Source organism: Caretta caretta, chromosome 11, assembly GCF_965140235.1.
Source record: "Caretta caretta isolate rCarCar2 chromosome 11, rCarCar1.hap1, whole genome shotgun sequence".
Classification (NCBI taxonomy): domain Eukaryota; kingdom Metazoa; phylum Chordata; order Testudines; family Cheloniidae; genus Caretta; species Caretta caretta.
The window spans coordinates 2,950,842-2,968,153 of NC_134216.1; the positions used below are offsets into that span (position 1 = coordinate 2,950,842).

General features: G+C 52.7%; 1 protein-coding gene across 2 annotated transcripts; it reads left to right on the plus strand.

Moving 5' to 3' along the window:
• The first annotated feature begins 32 nt into the window (after positions 1–32).
• Positions 33–14,497, plus strand: CNOT9 (CCR4-NOT transcription complex subunit 9). Of its 2 annotated transcripts, XM_048868790.2 has the most exons (8): positions 33–181; positions 4,429–4,608; positions 5,458–5,573; positions 7,043–7,152; positions 8,805–8,914; positions 10,979–11,077; positions 11,947–12,038; positions 12,766–14,497. In XM_048868790.2, the coding sequence occupies exons 1-8, from the start codon at positions 158–160 to the stop codon at positions 12,932–12,934; spliced, it is 900 nt and encodes a 299-aa protein (XP_048724747.1). In that variant the 5' UTR covers positions 33–157; the 3' UTR covers positions 12,935–14,497. The 2 variants fall into 2 exon arrangements, with proteins under 2 accessions (XP_048724747.1, XP_048724746.1); XM_048868789.2 differs by lacking the exon at positions 33–181 and having other exon boundaries at positions 4,381–4,608.
• Positions 14,498–17,312: the final 2,815 nt, after the last annotated feature.

Here is a 17,312-nt window from a genome sequence, read left to right on the forward strand (position 1 = left end):
GGCTCGGTCCGCGCCCGCCGGCTGCGCGCGCTCGGCGCACGTGACGGGGCGAGAGGGCGGAGGGCAGGGGTCACGGCGGCGCGCAGGCGGCCTGGGCCCCATGGCGGCGGCGGCCTCCTGATCCCGGCCCTGGGCGGCGCGAGCGGCGGCTCCGAACATGCACAGCCTGGCCACGGCCGCGGTGAGTCCCGCCCCCGCCCCCGGCGCCGGGGCCCCGTTCGCAGCTCGCCCGGAGCGGCCGGGTCCCGCCCCCGCCCCCCCCCCCGGCCTGGCCTCGCCCCCCCCCCCCCGGCGCCGGGGCCCCGTTCGCAGCTCGCCCGGAGCGGCCGGGTCCGGGTCCCGCCCCCGCCCCCCCCCCCGGCCTGGCCTCGCCCCCCCCCCCCCCCCCCGGCCGGCCTGGCCTCGCCCCCCCCCCCCCCCCCGGCGCCGGGTCCCCGTTCGCAGCTCGCCCGGAGCGGCCGGGTCCCGCCCCCGCCCCGCCTGGCCTCGCCCCCCCCCCCCCGGCCGGCCTGGCCTCGCCCCCCCCCCCCCCCGGCGCCGGGTCCCCGTTCGCAGCTCGTTTGGAGCGGCCGGGTCCCGCCCCCGCCCCCCCCGGTCTGGCCTCTCCCCCCCCCCCCGGCCTGGGGCCCCGTTCAGCCCGGGGGGGCCCCCGCCGCCCGCCCGCTTCTCCTCCCATCGCCCCTCCTGCTGCTGGGGCGGCGGCCCCCGAAGAGCCCGGGGGCGGCCCCGCGGGACCCTCTGCTCCGGCGCCTGCTGGAGGCCGCGCAGGCCGGAGAACTCGCCCCGGGGCCCTTCCCAGAGCGCGCCTCTTACCCCCCCCCCCCCCCCCCCGAGCGCCGGGGTCCCTGCCGGGCCAGGGCCAGGACACACCGCTGGTGCCCGCGGGGAGCCCCGGCACGCGCGGGGAGGCTGAGACCTTGCGGGGGGGCTTCTCGCGGGCCCCCCCCCCCCCGCGGCACGTGCGGGTTCCCGGGGCGAAACATCCCGCCTCCAGCTGCGGGACGCTCCTTGGAACCGGAGCCCGTGAGAGGCCTTGCCGTTGCGTGCGGGCGCCGGGGTGGTTTGCTGGGAGATCAGGTTGTAGGGATGTTTTAAAATTCATTTACTGCCAGTCCTAGTCAGACTTAAAAAAAACCAAAAACAAATATGAGTCACCCAAGCACTTAGCGGTATCTAATTCCAGCAGCCTTTAGTTTTCCTAGCCAGTCTAATGCCATGATTGTAAAGAATCATTCCTGGACTAAATACATGTGTGGAGTACAAACGGGTGAAAGCAGAAAGTTAACTATTTTAGCCGTCCCTTACGATTTTAGAGCAAAATGCTTCTATCCTTTTTTATAGTGGATAAGGGATTGCTGTACCTCCCATTAAGCCCCCAGCTATACGCTAGGCTTCCTTGCGATAAACTGTTTTTAAACAGTTATCTAATAAAAACAACTGGTTGATGTGAATGGAGAGCAAGTTGTTGAGTGCTAATTTAAAAAGTCTTCAATATATATATATACGCTCTGTGAGCTGTGATGAAATGTGTTTACTGTCCACCAACCTGCATTTATATTTAGAAATGTAAATGGGGCCCAAAATGCAGCCCGGTGCTGATGGCTGCAGTACATAACCCTATCCTTAGGCAAGGCTGTTAGGCCTATAAACAGGGGTTTTTATTTTTTAGGTTGGAAGAAGTTGCTGTTACAAAACTGTAATAAGGCAGAGCACTGGCCTTCTACATAGTGAGACTGCTGGCAGAGCCTGCATTTAGATGCTAATCTGAAAGGGGCATAACATAATAGAGGGGAGGTCCAGAGAATGGAGCAAAAACAATAAACGACAGAAAACTTGAAATAGAAGCATGAGAGTGAAAATACAAATTAATCAGACCCCTGCTAGTTCATTCTTGTTAAATAAAGGTTCATTCTGGTGTTATCAGGTTGATCATCTAACAGTATATGTAGAGAAACACACACAATTCGGCAACGTTGTGTGATAATCAATGTTTTTTACCCAGAATGCTTGGGGGGCAGTTTCTTAATTAAAGAAGTCTCCAGTTGGCTAAATCAAGGTTGTTATGTTATTATCAGAGTTGCCATTTGGCAGGGTCACTGCAGGTAAATGCCCTTACTCTTGTGAAATGTGTTGTGGGCTCTTCAGTGATTCACAAGCGCTCAGTGCGTGGTGCTTTAAGACAGCTATGGCATCACTCTTGCATACATGAGGTGCAACAGAGTACATTTAGTAAGATCATTGATAAGTATCTGCAATGTTTACATACAGCATTTGACCTTCACCAGGATCTTAGGGAAGGAGAATGAGACTGTGAGCCTTGAAAACAGCAAGTTGAAAATTAGAGTATTTTATCAATGACTGCATTAAAAGCAGGTGAGACTTTCAGGGAAAAGAAACAGATGGGAATCTGTAGGGTCTGGGGAGAAATTTGATTCTTTCTTAAGAAGGCACTGGACACTATAAATTTGTGCATGCATTGCTGAGGAGTCAACACATTTGAACTGTTAACTTGAACTGAACTTTCCAATATGTCTAGCAAAATAGACCCGAATGTTTATCTGTCAAAGGGCTTGTCGTTCAGTCGTCATAAACTAATACAAATTAGACCTTCCAGTTTTCCATGTATTTCTAAGCACTGTTATAGGATTACACTTCTCACTCTTAAAACAGAATAAATATGTCACTTTTCACCATTCAAGAGAGACCCTGGTTTGAGGTTCTGAAAAGCTATCTGGAAAACAGGGAGAGAGGAGAGGGGGCGAGAAGGATTGATTTGAGGAAAGATGAAGAGTTAAAATGTGTAGTGAGCTTTGCAGGGCAGGGATTGACTGTGTGTGACATCTACAGATAATCTGATGGCACTAAACAAATACTTTTCTAAGTGAATAAGAACAAGGGGTTATTAAGTCTACAGATTTTTAATAGCATAAATACCAAGGGTGGGGAAGGATTAGTTAGAATGTGCATGGGATATAACTGTGCCGAATGGATGAAATTAAGAGGGAAAACTTTACCTAAGTATCAGGAAACACTTGTTGATATTGAGAAGTGAGGCTGTGGAACGGTATCCCAAAGAATTAGATGGCCCTAATACGCATCTCATCTCTAACTTCCACAGTTCTGTAAGGATTGGTTCCTGATGTACAGTTTCACTTCTGGTACTAGTTGATTTCACTTCCTAGTTCTTGTGAAAGAGTTGAGTTGCAGAGGACACTGCAAGGGAATGCTTAAATCTAACTACACTGTAACTAGTTGGTCTAAACGTCAAGAAAATAGTCCTATTCATATCTAGTTACACCTGAATTTTCAACCTAAACTACCAGATTGTCAGTTTAATAGAGCAGCAATGCATTAGTTTTGTATTGCTGTTGTAAAGAGCATTCGCAAAGGCATGAGACTTTGTTTTTTAATGAAAGTTTAGCTTTTCTGCAAAGGAAATCAGAGAGATCTTAAAATCCTGGATTCCCCAATGTGATTCTTTTCTACCTGAGAACTCACTGAAGATGTTATTCTTTCACTGATCTCGTGAGAAAGTGGGTATGGAAATATCTTTTTAAAAACTGTCATCTTTAATCTTAAAAATATTACCCGAGTGTGGGTACAGATTCAGTTCTCTCTGTCTTATTCTGGAAGGGATTTTTACCACACAGCAAATTAATAAGGGGTTTCCCTTTAAGATATATACTTAGGGAAGAGACTGACGTTCATGGGCAAGCAAGATGGATTTGTGCAACATCTAGTTGTAGCACAATGTCTCTTTAGCAATACTTTTAAAATGCCCCGGGGTACCATGCGAAGGGTGATGAAATAATTAGAATCTTTTTCATTTATGTAGGACCCTTATTTTACTGTCGTTTTGAGTGAGAGTCGCTTGTGTTGAAAAGCTGCTGTCTTGAGCTTTTTGGAGGTCTAAAACCAGTGGAATCTAAACTAACGTGTCTTAAGAACTCCTTTAAATACATTTTTATTATGCATACACTTTGAATGCAGGGTCTAAAGATACTTAACATAGACAGGGCTGGTGCTGTGATATAGCATAGATTTCTAGTGGGAAAAGAATGAAAAATAACCTGTCCTAGTCTTTTGCTTGTATCGATTGGAAGTCATGCGATTCGCTGAATGTTGTTGAAGGAAGTTGCTAGATAACATTTTGCCAGAGGATACAGAGAAACTACAGTAGCGAGAGATTTATTCCTTGAAGCAAAGCACCTGTCCATGTTTCGTGGCAGGTGAAATGATAAGCATTGACCTGAGACCATTATCTGTGTCCAGAACACTATTAGAAAAGCAGGTCTGCTGCTTTCTTCCTCCTCTAATTGAGGTTGCATTAACTGCCTGGCTTCATCTGTCTCTCTCAAAGTAAAAAGGGTCTGGTTTGAATCCGAAAAAAACGTGATGTACTTACACGTTTTATTGTCTTCCCTCAAGCCTGTGCCGACAGCACTGGCTCAGGTGGATAGAGAGAAGATCTATCAGTGGATTAATGAACTATCCAGCCCCGAGACCCGTGAGAATGCCTTGCTGGAGCTGAGTAAGAAGCGTGAATCAGTCCCGGACCTGGCCCCAATGCTATGGCACTCATTTGGCACAATCGCAGCTCTTCTGCAGGTGGGTGCTTCTCCTTTGCACTGAAATGATGCTCAGGGTGCTGTGCAGGTGACTGGGAGAGCTCGCTCATTGATGTGGCGTCTCATGGGTTTCCTCAGTTACCTCTCCGTCACTTAACCCTTCCTACTGCAAGAGAGCCTTTTGAATAAAAACACGCATGTCCCTCCTTGTTTACCTCTTCAGCCGTCCACCACACTCCACAGCTGCTGCTTGACTCTCTGAATATGAGACCTGGGAGTTTCCTTTGAGGAATTAAATTAAAATAAGAGGGACGGGCACTGAGAAACTCCTGTTCAGCATACACGTGGAGCAAGGGAAGAAAGTCAGAAAGGGCTTATGTTAGTAATCGACAGGCATGGGGCAGACTTTTCCTCCTCAGTCACTTCCTTATAACTGCCCCCTGTGCTCACGCAGTTCATCCTTCTTGGTACCCATAGCATCTTCGCTTCACGGAGACGAGAGGTCCCAGCATATGATAGATCAGGATAGAGCTTTGCATGCTGGGACTTCTAGGCACAGTGAACTGCACCACTGTTGTTTGTTGGTACTTCCAGGGCATCAGTTACCATGGTATCTAACTGACAATTAAAGGCAGCTGTAGTCTGCTTAATTACATGCAAAATAGATGCATCACCCTGATACCTGGCAATTTGCATGGTGCAGCCCTCACTTGGGCAAAGTTTGAGTTCCCTAGGTTACATAAGTTCCTTTTAAAATGATGCATGAGGCAGTGATGTAGCAAACAGAAGGCAGCCATCTCTCTGGCACTTGCAGCCGCTTATCAGGCGAATTAATTTCTGCAGCTTGGTCCAGTTTTCTCCTTTAATTTGCTTTGTTTAACTTTCTCAGGAAATTGTAAATATTTATCCATCAATCAACCCTCCAACCCTGACAGCCCATCAATCTAACCGAGTCTGCAATGCTTTGGCGCTCCTGCAGTGCGTTGCGTCGCATCCAGAAACCAGGTAATTGTCATCAGTCATACTGGCTAGCCTCGAAGTACCTGTAAACTGTGTGTCGGGCTGTGTAAATCATTTGTTTTGTGTTACTTTGGGCCAGTGGTAAGTTCATTTATATTGCCTCCATGTTAAAGGCAGTGTGGCATATGGCACTAGACGATGGACAGCAGCACTGTCTTGTCACTAGTTCCTTTGTTGATCTTTGCATGCAGCTTTACAGAAACCCCAAACATAGGACTTTGCATATTGAGATTTCCTTAAATACTCTAATCTCTAAAACCTGGTCTTCCTCAGACACTCCAGCTGAGATTGGGGCCCTGTTGTGCTAGCACCTAATAAGAGCTTGCAGTGTAATTTGACACAACAATGGGTGGGCGGAAGAGAGGCACAGCCAGGGAAAATGTCCCAAAGTCACTCAGCAGGTCAGTGGAAGTGCCATGTCTGGAGTCCCAGTCAAGTGCCTTATTTGCTGGAGAACACTGCCCCTCCAATATCCTAGGGCCTCACTGTCCCTGTTGCTTGACAACAAGGAAAGGAATAATCCAGGGGCTCGCCCTAAAGAACAGTGACTGAAACCCAGAAGAAATCCGGCCTAATGGCCATGTTCTCTCATGTTTCTGTTCTCCCTGTGAATAAGGCCCTGTAACGAAACTGTGGGAACAATTAGGAAGCAGAATGTCTTTCAGCCTCTGCCAAACAAGGTTTCACAGCACTGCTCCTTAAGCCAGTCTTCAGGGAAATAGTCCAGTTTTTTCACTGGATTCCTTTATAACTACATAAAAATGTGAAAATTCAAGATCAGTATCTGAAGGGTGGATTCTCTTTACTCTGAACACAGTCATTCAGTTCAGTAGAGAGAGCTCCCCTAGGATGGGCTTTGGAAATGGTATGTCAACAGGGGAACCTCTTCATCTGGGGACTTCCCACAATCAGAATTCTTTCCAGCCCATTATCAGAAATGGGTTCTGGGGCTGGGAGCCAGGGATGACTGAGTGCTGTGGTGACGGTTGGTCTTGTGTAATATTTATACTGTAGTAGTAGCTGGAGGCCAAGCAGATTGAGGTCCCATCCAGCCGGGGGCTAGGCATGCACCTGGTAAATAAGTTGCTGCACCAAAGCATCTGCAACCTACAAGAACAGCTGTAATGTGGGGGAGACAAGAAGCAGATCAGGATGGGGGAGATGGGGTAATACAGAAATGTAGATATGTGAGATCCTTAGCCTGTTGGGAGCGATACCTATGACCTGTCACCTGCCTGCCCATCCTGCACTGACGGTGCGGCCCGCAGCATGTCACTTCCCCTCTCTCCGTTTGTAAAGGAGGATACGTTGCCTGCCTGCCTAGAGCGATGGGTGTTACTGTCTGGTGAGGCGGAGGCAGATGTACCACGCTGTGTCACTGGATTGCGTGGTCTGTTTAGCCCGCTTGGCTTCTCATGGTATATGTTCAATGTGTCTTCTGCCTTTTCTTCCAGGTCAGCCTTCCTTGCAGCTCACATCCCTCTCTTCTTGTATCCCTTCTTGCACACAGTTAGCAAGACTCGTCCATTTGAATACCTGCGGCTTACCAGCCTTGGAGTGATTGGTAAGCAGTCATGCAAACACTGGGAGCACTGGCTCCTCCTTTCCTATGGGCCAATTCATCCCATTCCTTTAGTGTAGCAGCACCTTAAATCACTGTTGCTGTCCTTCCCTACGTAATCTTCTGAGTTATGTGATAATGTCTAACTTCCCATTGATGTGCGGAGAGCTTACCAGCGTGACTCCCATTAATACTAGTGGGAATTGTGAAGATAAATTCTACGTGACCGTGCTAGAAAAGACCCTAGAGTTTTGGACCACGGCTGTGTTGCTGGCGGGGTTTGTCACACCGAATACAAGTGCATGGCTGATGTATCGATAGCATGCACCTAAGCCACATCTCGGTTTGGCACAAGAAAAATTGGCTCCATTGGGAAGTTCTGGTCTCAAAGCAGGTGGGGAGTTCTCTTGCAGGAACAGGGAAGCTGCTTTTTCTTCAGCTACAAGCTGAGCCCATCCAGAGAAGTAATTACTGAGGGGGTCAGACTTCCATAGTTTTTCTCCATTTTCTTGCCATGAATTTACTTGGGTGTCATTTTCCCCTATTTTTTTCCCAAAAGCTTTCTAACCCAGCACAGTAAGATAGCGTCTCTAAAATGCATTCATTTTTCATGAAGGTTGCCAGTGGTCAACTGATGGTACGATTCAGATCGGGTTTGTTTTATTGCTGGGAGGAGACAAAGCTTAGACTTTACCTGCCTTTTAAAAAATGGCATATTTGCTTCATTCTGCTGAACCACTGCAGTTCTCTAGCCAGAAATGTCCGCAGATTTAGCATGAGGATTGCACTGGCTGTTCAGTGCCCCCTTTAAAGTCCCTGGGGGCATACAGGCACTGGTTTATGTAGCATGTTCCCATGCCGGTCACACTGTTCTCGACTCAGACTAGTTGTCTCAGAGAAGCAGTCTGCACTCCCACACACAGCGTGGTGAGGATGTATGCCCTGGAGAGACTTGGAGCACAGCTTCCAGGGACTTTTTGGTCACCCGGCATTGAGTGTTGCATGAAGCCATGTTCTCTTCCTCTTTTTTCTGCAGTGTGTTGCTTGGCATGTTGGTCACAATGTGCTAGTTGGTTTTCATAGAGAAAAGGCCCAATCCCTGCCATGTGACGCAAACAGTGTAAAGTCAGACAGAGAAAAGCAAGGGGGGGGTACAACCAGCGAGCGAGGAAGGTAGCGTTTGCAGCATCAACGCTTTAATCTTTTCCGATGAGATGTGTACCGTATTCCCAGTAACCCCTCCTGCTTCTCACTGCAAGTCAGCTAGATCCACTCCAGGTGGCATGGGACTTGATAGGCCTCTCAGCTGACAATGACTCCGGTTAATGGCTCTTAAGTTCCAGACAAGCGAGTAGGTGGGCTACTTTCGGCAAAGCAGGTGCTAGGAATCCAAAGGATTGTCCCCACCGGATAGTAACAGTTTCAGAAGCCGAATTTGGGATACAGCTGCTGCTTGAGTCATCACTCCGTAACCATTCAGATATTCTTTCTTTGTACTCAAGCTGTGCCCAAAGTCTCCCGTTGTGCTGGACAAACCTGAGCAAAGCTTGTGTTCTCGTCATCACTGTGATCGTATAAATATTTGGCTCCTCGCTCAGGCTGCTCTTTCCAAGACAGTAGTGATTAAAATCTGAAGTTCTTTTGTCTGTTTTTAGGGGCCCTGGTGAAGACGGATGAGCAAGAAGTGATAAACTTTTTGTTGACAACAGAAATTATCCCCCTCTGCTTGCGCATCATGGAGTCTGGCAGCGAACTTTCCAAAACGGTATTTGCTTTTAGCTGAATTAAGTGATTTGTTTTTGTTGGCCTCTTGGCCGCTTCCCCCTGGTTCCCAGGTGTTATGTTCATCATGTCCCTGCAGGCAGCAGATCAGCGCGTCTTACCAGTTAGTTTGAACTTCCCTCTGTTGCAACTTGACATTGTAAAACAACGGGCAATTGCTGATCCCTTTATCTCCTTTAAAAACGTTGCTCTGTAGATCCGAGCTGGATGTTATCCACCGTCATCCCCCGCATTAGCTGTGCTCTTGTGCTGCGTGAGGGGCCGTGTTGCTGGTGACTCCCCCACCCTCCCTTGCTGGAGAATAACCTTCCCGTGGCCTGTCTTGGGTCTCCGTTGTCCTGAATTGGTGAACACCGTGACTGTGCCATGCTGAAGCGTGACAGTAATGCCTCACTTGCTAGTTCTTCTGGCATCCTCAGGCCGACCACTGACCCACCCAGTCATATACGCTCCCCCCACCACTCGACCATATTCGTAGATGTTAAGGCAGGAGGGTACCGTTAGTCTAGTCCCGCCTCCTGTATAGCACAGGCCAGAGAATTGTATTGCGTCATGCCTGTACCTAGCCCAGTCACTCGTGGTTGATAAAAGCATCTCTTCCAGAAAGGCAGCCTGGCTGTGTAACACTTAAGAAAGCCACAAGCCAGCTGGGCAAGGTTGTATATGGCTAAGCAGGGCCGTGGCCTGGGGTGTTCCTCCCTGTCTCCCCTCTCTCTCCACAGTTGATCGGTCTGAATTGCCCATTACCTCGGGTAGCATGGCGGTAGTTGTTAGGCCATGTCTATGCTGCTCCTTACGCTGGCAAACCTTATGTCGCTCAGGGGTGTGAATATTACACACACACACGCCCCCTCCCCCCCCGAGCAATCGAACTTATGCTGGCATAAGTACCGCTGTGCACGGCACTGTGTTGGCGTGGGAGCTTCTTCCACTGCCGCTCGTGGGGAGTGGTTTCATGATGCCGACGGGAGAGCTCTGTCCCGCCAGCGTAGAACAGCTGCACGAGAGATCTTACAGCGGCGCAGCTGCGTCGTGCAGTGGTGAGCGCCGTAGTGCGGACGTAGCCTGAGTGAACACGGGACTCAACACGGCCCTGCTGTTGTGTCTGCCTGTCTTCCCCTTGTAGCATTGTTGTCGCTGCGTTGGCCCCAGGATATTGGCGAGTCAGGATAGGTGAGGTCATATCTGTTACTGAGCCAACTTCTGGCGGGGAGAGAGACAAGCTTTCGGGCTACGCCGAGCTCTCCCTCGGGTTTGCAAAAGCTGTTGCAGCTAAATACAAGGTGAAACAAATGGTTTAATGTAAGGTGTTCACACACATTCAAGGTGGAGTGGCCCATTAGCACTCCTGCAGTCATAGGACAAAAAAGGGGGTTAGTGGGTTACAGATGGTTGTAATAAGCCGTAAATCCAGTGTTATTAAGACCATGATTTTTAGTGCCTAGCAAAGTTATGAATTGAAGCTCCCAGGCTCGTCTTTTGAAAGTGCTCTGTGGGTTTCCTTTGAGGCCGAGGACTGGTAGGTCAGATAGAGAGCGATCGCTTTGTGACCGGTGTCCGCCCGCAGGGCACATGGTGTGTTTGTCTTTTATCATTTTCCTGTGCGAGTTTATACGGGGGTGTATTGATTTCACCCACATCGTTGTTGTTGGGGCATTGGATGAGGTGCACCATGTGTTGTGAAAGGTATGTATAGCTGCCAGGGATCCTGAAAGGTGTTGCGGGGTGTATATCCCTGTAGCTATGGAGAGATGTCTGCAGGTTTTGCATCTGTTGTTCAAGGCAGGGTCTGGTGCCCCTTTGAGTTGGTCGGTCCTGATCTGTTTGTTTCTTTCTCCCTTTCACAGTGAATTCCATGTGCTGTGTAAAGACCAACTGTTCCTTCTGGTTTGAAACTGGGTAAACCTGTTAGCCACCCCTGTTGAAATACTTGGTGCTCTTGGCATGTGTCCGTTTTGCAGTTGGTAGGGGTTGCTGTCAGAAGAACAAACAGGACGTGGTCCATTACAGGCGCAGCTGGTTAAGTGATTTCTCCCCTCTGTTCCAGGTTGCTACATTTATTCTACAGAAGATCCTCCTGGATGATACAGGATTGGCGTATATCTGCCAGACTTATGAGCGGTTTTCTCATGTCGCCATGATATTGGTAGGATTGGTTGCTCTCTTCACTTACTAACGGGGTTACACTGGAGCAACCAGCTTGTGTTTACCCATGATAGCACCTGCTGCCAAGGATCCGTCCTATGCAGGCTTCCCATGGTCAGCTTTGTAAATTCACCTGCAGCTTCTCATCTAACTCTTACTGGGATGAGTGTAAAACACATCATGGATATTTATGACTAGACTGACTAAAACCTGCACAGTTAGAATCTCCAAGGAAGATCCCTCAGTAAGGGGAGTGAGGTGGGACATAAACAATGCAAAAAGAGCTATTTTAGCCACATAGATCAGTTAATATCCAATGGGCCTGAGGTCGGATTATGTAGATTTTTGCCCAGTGCTTATCAGACATTCGTTATCCCTCCTTTACGGCTCTAAGGAGAGGGATGCTGTCACTTGCGGGCAAACCGAGTGAGCGGATGCTGAAACCCTAGCCCTGGGAAATACTTTCCATCCTGAACCTTGGACCAAAGATCAGGGAGATGGAACTCTTGCATGTCCTGGGCTGAATATGAATAATCAAGTTTTGAAGGAAATGGCCTGGTGATATAATCTGTAATGACAGCTGGGTCCATTCAGCTGTAAGTGGGTCTTGGTGGGAGAGAGCCCCACAGTAGTGGCCCCAGTTTGAGCAGGGTCTTTGAGTTGGGGTCATCTCCTATTAGTGTTACAAGCTAGACTGGAAAGAGGACGGTCTGCCTGCCAGCAGGCACCAGTCAGTCCTCTCTGCTTTGGTGGCTGCCAAAACCCGGTCCCAGTCCTGGGAGAATGAAACAAAACCACTGAAGTCGAGCACTTCCTAGTCCTTTTTCTAAACACCATTTCTCTAACTGGAGCCGCTCCTTTGTCGAACAGGGTAAGATGGTCCTACAGCTCTCCAAGGAGCCGTCCGCAAGGCTGTTGAAACACGTGGTCCGCTGCTACCTTCGCCTTTCCGATAACCCAAGGTAAACATTTTAGGAGTTTTCAGGGGCTCTTGTGGGGCAGAGAGCAAAGGTGCTTCCCCCTCTTGCTGGAAGTGCCATTCCGTTGGGATTCCCGCTTCGCGTGTCTGCCTCTCACTCAGCCTTGGAAGCGGAACAGGACCTTTCTTGATACAGACCCATGAGCTCCCGCAGCACCTGCCGGCCACGCTGGCTCTGCCTGACTCTTGTAACGCAGGTTCGGCAGGTCAAATGGTCACAAATTACAACTGTCCCAGCGCGACTTGAAACGTAGGGACCAGGGCCGGTGCTGCTGCGCGAGCTTCACCTCGCTCCTGTGGGGCTATGCGACAAAGGGCTCATGGAAGGCAGAGTGGTGGAGTAATGAGGGGCCACTTCTCCGGCTCGCTATATTTGCATTTACTCTGTCCCTCACTGGGCAGGCTCTGAAGCCTCTGACTCTGCAGACGTGCCACTCCCCTCATGTCTGGAAGGGGGTTGTGACTGGGAATGTGTTGGAACTGGGGGGGCCCTTGGGTCTAATGTGGGGGATCTGCCTGGAGCTCTTGGGTTTGGGGAAGGAGGGGAGGTCATGGCTACAGTCATGTTCCCAGGCACGTTCAGAGCAGCCTGCTATTGAGGACACGGGGAAGGCCTGTCCCAGGCTGTAATGTTCCAGCAGGGGGCGTGCTCCCCTCTTGTCAATGTGAGTTTATTTGTTGGCCCCCCTGTTTCTCGTCTCCTGATGTAGGGCACGAGAGGCTCTCAGACAGTGCCTTCCTGACCAGCTGAAGGACACCACCTTCGCCCAGGTGCTGAAGGACGACACTACCACCAAGCGCTGGCTGGCGCAGCTCGTCAAGAACCTGCAGGAGGGTCAGGTCACCGACCCCAGGGGCATCCCGCTGCCCCCGCAGTGACACCCGCGGAGGGTGGGGCACCAGGGAGGAAACAGCTCAGGTTTACAGAGACCCAAGAACCGATGACCTCTTCCAGAACCGCCTGTGTGCGCAGGGCGGCCTCCGGACTGCCCGCCTCCCAGCCGCGGGGGGATTGTGACACCAGCACATACTGTTACTGCAGCTTAAAAGCCAAGCACCGCCTCTTCCCAGCTCGCCTGGCACCTGCCTGGGGCCAGGCCGGATGTGGACTCTTCCCCGTAGCGCAGTCTCCGTGCTGGCAGTGCGTGGGGCACGGGCTGCCTCCCTCGCATTCCTTGTCACGCTCACCGTTTACAAGTCTGTTAGACGAGCGAGCTCAATAAAAGTTGACCCAGTTGTTTTATCCCCTCCTCAGAGCGCGAACCGGCTGCGTCTCGCCCATGGGGCGGCTCTCTCTCCGTCCGACGTGGAGCAGCGTCTTTCTGGCGGAGTGTCTGGTTGCTGCAAGTGCCTGCCCTGGCTGTGGTTTCCGTTCGCGACTGGCGATGGCTGGAGCGAGGCCCATCTGCGCTCCACGTGCTGGGGGAGCGAGGGAAGGGAGAGAACTTGCAATTAACCCAGGTGTGAAAGGCTTTGACTTCCTGGGTTCTGGGCCCTTCCTTCGGGGTGGAGGTGACAGCAGGGTAGTGTTTCTGGGCTATAAATTGCGCATTTCAGCTGCTCCGGCTGCTGGGTGACTGCTGTATTCAAAGCACCGTGAACTGGCTGTCCGGCATCCCCTGGACTGAAGTAGAGCACCTCCTCCTAGTGCTGCCCTCAGCCGGCAGGACGGAGCTGGGTTCGAAAGCCCGCTTTGCTGGCCAGGCTTAGAGGCAGCAGCTCGTGCATGTGTGAGCTCAGCCGCTTTGCTGTCCAAAGCCCGTTGAATGAGGGGATCCTGCCTCTGGGCAGCAGGGGGACCGGCAGGAGTGACTTCACGCAGGTGCCAAGGGCTCCAGGGACATCAGCTATTCTGGGGTGCCAGGCCTCAAGGCTGCCTCTATACACAAGGGCTCTGGCTCTCCTGTCTGTCCGTCCTCCTTCTCCCCTGGCCCAGGTTGGCATCTGCCTCAGCCCAGCAGCTGTTAAGACATCTGGAAAGGCAGGCGCGCCCCTGCCTGCGTAGAGAGGGACAGGCTAGCTTTTCAAGCCGAACAGAGCGGGGAGGCTGGGCAGCAGAGAAGGCAGGTTGGCCGTAACTTGTCCAGCAAGGCTAGAAGCCGGGATCCCCTGGCGACTGCCATGCCCTTGCCCTGCAGTGAGAGCTGGGCTTGGCCGCGGCACTGAGCAGCCAAATCTTGCGCTTCCTTGGGGAGAAGCTTTGTCCCTTTTTGCTGATCATCGGCCATGTTGTTGTGCCAACAGTGTCTTAACCCCCTCCAGGTCTCTCCTCCCCCAGTCCGCAGCCAGCCCTGCGGAACGGGGACAGAGCGCCAGGCTCCCTCCCTTACCCCGGGCTCTGGTTTTATAACAGATAGTCTCATTTTTTCCATCCCCGCCTTGACGCGACTTAAAAATGCTTCTGTTTTGTAACTTAAACTTAATAAAGAAAAACCCAAAGCATCACTGCTCCTGTCTGATCTCTGAGTGTGGGATCAGAGAGGGGGCCGTCTGCAGGCAGGAGATCCGGGAGGCCTGCCAAGCGCACCCTGAGGCTCCCAGATCCTTGGTTCTTCAGCAGTGGGGGGTGAATCCGCTCTAGGGAGGATCCTGGCAGTTTTCAGTGGGTGTCTCCCTACCTCTCCCCGACCTGTCCGTTGTCTAGACCCACCCCACGGTCTTGTCTGCGTCTGGCTGCAGGAGCTGTTTGTGTGTTGTCTGCGCCATTCACATGAGTGGAACACGGTGATGGCTCTTAATCTTGTATTTGGCCGAAGCCATCCACTGTCAGGTCCTACAGCGTATTGCTGAGTGGGCTTCGGAGGAAATCTCTGGTTCTGAAACACCTCCAGGGAAACGCTGCCCTGCTTCTGAGGCGAGTGGGGTTCCTTTCTACTCCCCCTCCCTGGGCCTGTTGGCTGGGCTTAAAGCAGCCGCTCTCCTGCGGAGCAGTTAACAGACAGCGTGTGCTCTCTTTCCTAGGTGGGGTTCCTAGCTAGCTCTGAGCTCCCCTGCAGAGATTACCCGCCCCTCGCTGGCTCTGCCCAAGCCCCGTCATGCCAGCCTGAAGATTCAATCCTGCTAGAGCATCTGCATTTCACTTGGGGCTGCAGATCTGCTTCAAGTGCAATTTAGGGACCTCCGATAAAACAAGCCGAGTCTGGGGCAAGATCCCAGAGCGGGGCTTGGGCCGTTCCTGAGCTCCTGCATGGAGAGGCAGATGGTAAATGAGGATGGGATCCAGGTGTGAACTAGGTCTGTGCCATCCCCATAACCCAATTCCAGCTTCTCTCAGCCTGGCTAGTGGCCTCCTCTTGGATGGGGGCTTTCCCCCCTTCCTGTGCTGGGGACCCTGGCAAGAGTTTGGTGATTTGTGGTGGACCTTGTCGGCATGAGTCCCATGGGAAGATGCCAGGTGCTGCCCACAAGGGAGAAAAGAAATTTACCTCCCTTCTGTGGGGGTGAAATCTACAAGCGCCTCCCTGGGAGCGGCCGGGCTGCGCTGGCTGAGAGCGTCAACATGACCGTGCGCCTGCGGCCAGCAGACGGAGCAGAGCTGGACGCAGAGGCTTAGCTGGGCTCCACTGGGCCTGTCGGGGCTGCAGATAGCTCCCGCCAGCACGAACAGCCTAATCCTCCACCCAGCAGCTGGTACCTGGACTCCCGGCCTGGCTCGCAGCACCTCAAGGGCAGCCTGAGTTCAGAAATCCATCCGGGCTCCTGCGGGGTAGGGACCAGCGGAGCCATTCCCAGCTGCGAACTGACAGCACCTGGCCTACTTGTAGCAGGCAGGGAAACTGAGGCATGGACGGGGCTAGACGAGCTGGGCCTAGAAGCCGTGTCTCCCACCTCCCTCTGCGAGCTGCTGCCCGCGGCTCAGGCTGGTGTTACTGTAGTGGGGCCTGTAGAGCGAGGCGGCTCCTCATAGGTGATCTGGGCTCTCCCTACCTCTGCCTGGATCCTTTGCAGCCTCCCCACCCTTGTCGGTCCATCGGCTGTCCCCCCCCCCATTCCTTTCTGCTTTGGCTATTCTGCTCTCCGGGGACCCCTGAGGAGCACCGCGCCCCAACGCACTCTAGGGCTGTGGGAGCCGGGGATGGGCTACAGCGTGTGAGCGAAGCGGTCGGGCTGCTGGCCACGGGGTCTCGTTACTCGCCGTAGCTCTGAGCTACCCTCTGGCTGGCCTGGCACCTGCAATGGGGGTTGCCCCTGAAACTGTTTGCGAGGTTTTGTCCTGCACCCTGTGGGCCTGTGGGAAGAGCAGGAGGCAATGGGGCTGGGGCTGAGCAGGACCTCTGCCTGCCTGCCCGCGGCCCTTTGCGTCCCTTTCCCAGCCCCAGAGCTCTCCAGGCCAGGCCTTTTCAGGTCCCGGTGGGGCCCTGCCAAAGCCGAGAGTCTATTTTAATCTGTCTGGGTCCCACCTTCAGTTGCTTCCAGCCCTGGGATGCAGGAGATGGGGCCGGGGCGTCTCCCTGGCAGATGCTGCTGGGTTCGGGTGCCTTCCTCCCGCTTGCTGGAGCCAGGGCAGAAGGGGGCTTCCCTCCAGGCCGGTTCCAGTTTCCTGGCACCCTGGGGGGATCACATTCACGCTCTGGGCCCCGGCCAGGTCTCCCTGGCGCACGGTTCTCGGTGCTGTGCCCGGAAGGCACCCCTGAGTTTCCATCCCCCGCCTGGGTTTCAAAGCCCCCTCACTAATCGCTGGTGGCAGGGGGGAGGGTTGGGTTGCAGGCAGGGTTTCGCGGGCACACGCTGCCTGCTGACAGCTCTGCTGGGGCATGGTAGGAGGAAAATGCTCCGGTTGCCCCTGGGGCGTCCTCTGGCGTCTTCAGCCCACTGCTGCGTGAATGCTCCAACCCCTCCTTGTGGCCGACCTGGGACCCGAACGCAGCAGTGCCCAGCGACCCACCCGGAGCTGCGGCCTGGCTCCACCGCGGAAGTGTCCTGCACACACGTGTGCATGGGCGTTGCGCCCACGAGAAATGACATGGGAAGAGACCATTTCTGGCCCAAGGCCTGGGCAGGTGGTCCCGGGGCTGGTCTCCCAGGTGCGCTGGGCCGTGTCCAGATTGCTGCTGACTGAGGGTTGATCCTGCGCCCAGGGAAGACGATGGAAACCTCGACACTGTGATTCCGCCGTCAGCTGCGGCTTCGAGCTGCTATGCCGGAGAGGGGGGCAGAGATTCAGATGGTAACGGTGGCGTGGGAATGACTCCTCTGCACCCCTCACGGCTGTCACGAGTAGCCCCAGAACCCGTTTGGGTCCTTAAACTCCCCAAAT

Bases quoted from the DNA above. Each gene is read 5' to 3' on its own strand.
- CNOT9 (XM_048868789.2), top strand. From the start codon at position 4,396: ATGTACTTACACGTTTTATTGTCTTCCCTCAAGCCTGTGCCGACAGCA. The intron at 5,574-7,042 runs GTAATTGTCATC...CTTTTCTTCCAG, and splicing joins GCGTCGCATCCAGAAACCAG to GTCAGCCTTCCTTGCAGCTC. The intron at 12,039-12,765 runs GTAAACATTTTA...CTCCTGATGTAG, and splicing joins CGCCTTTCCGATAACCCAAG to GGCACGAGAGGCTCTCAGAC.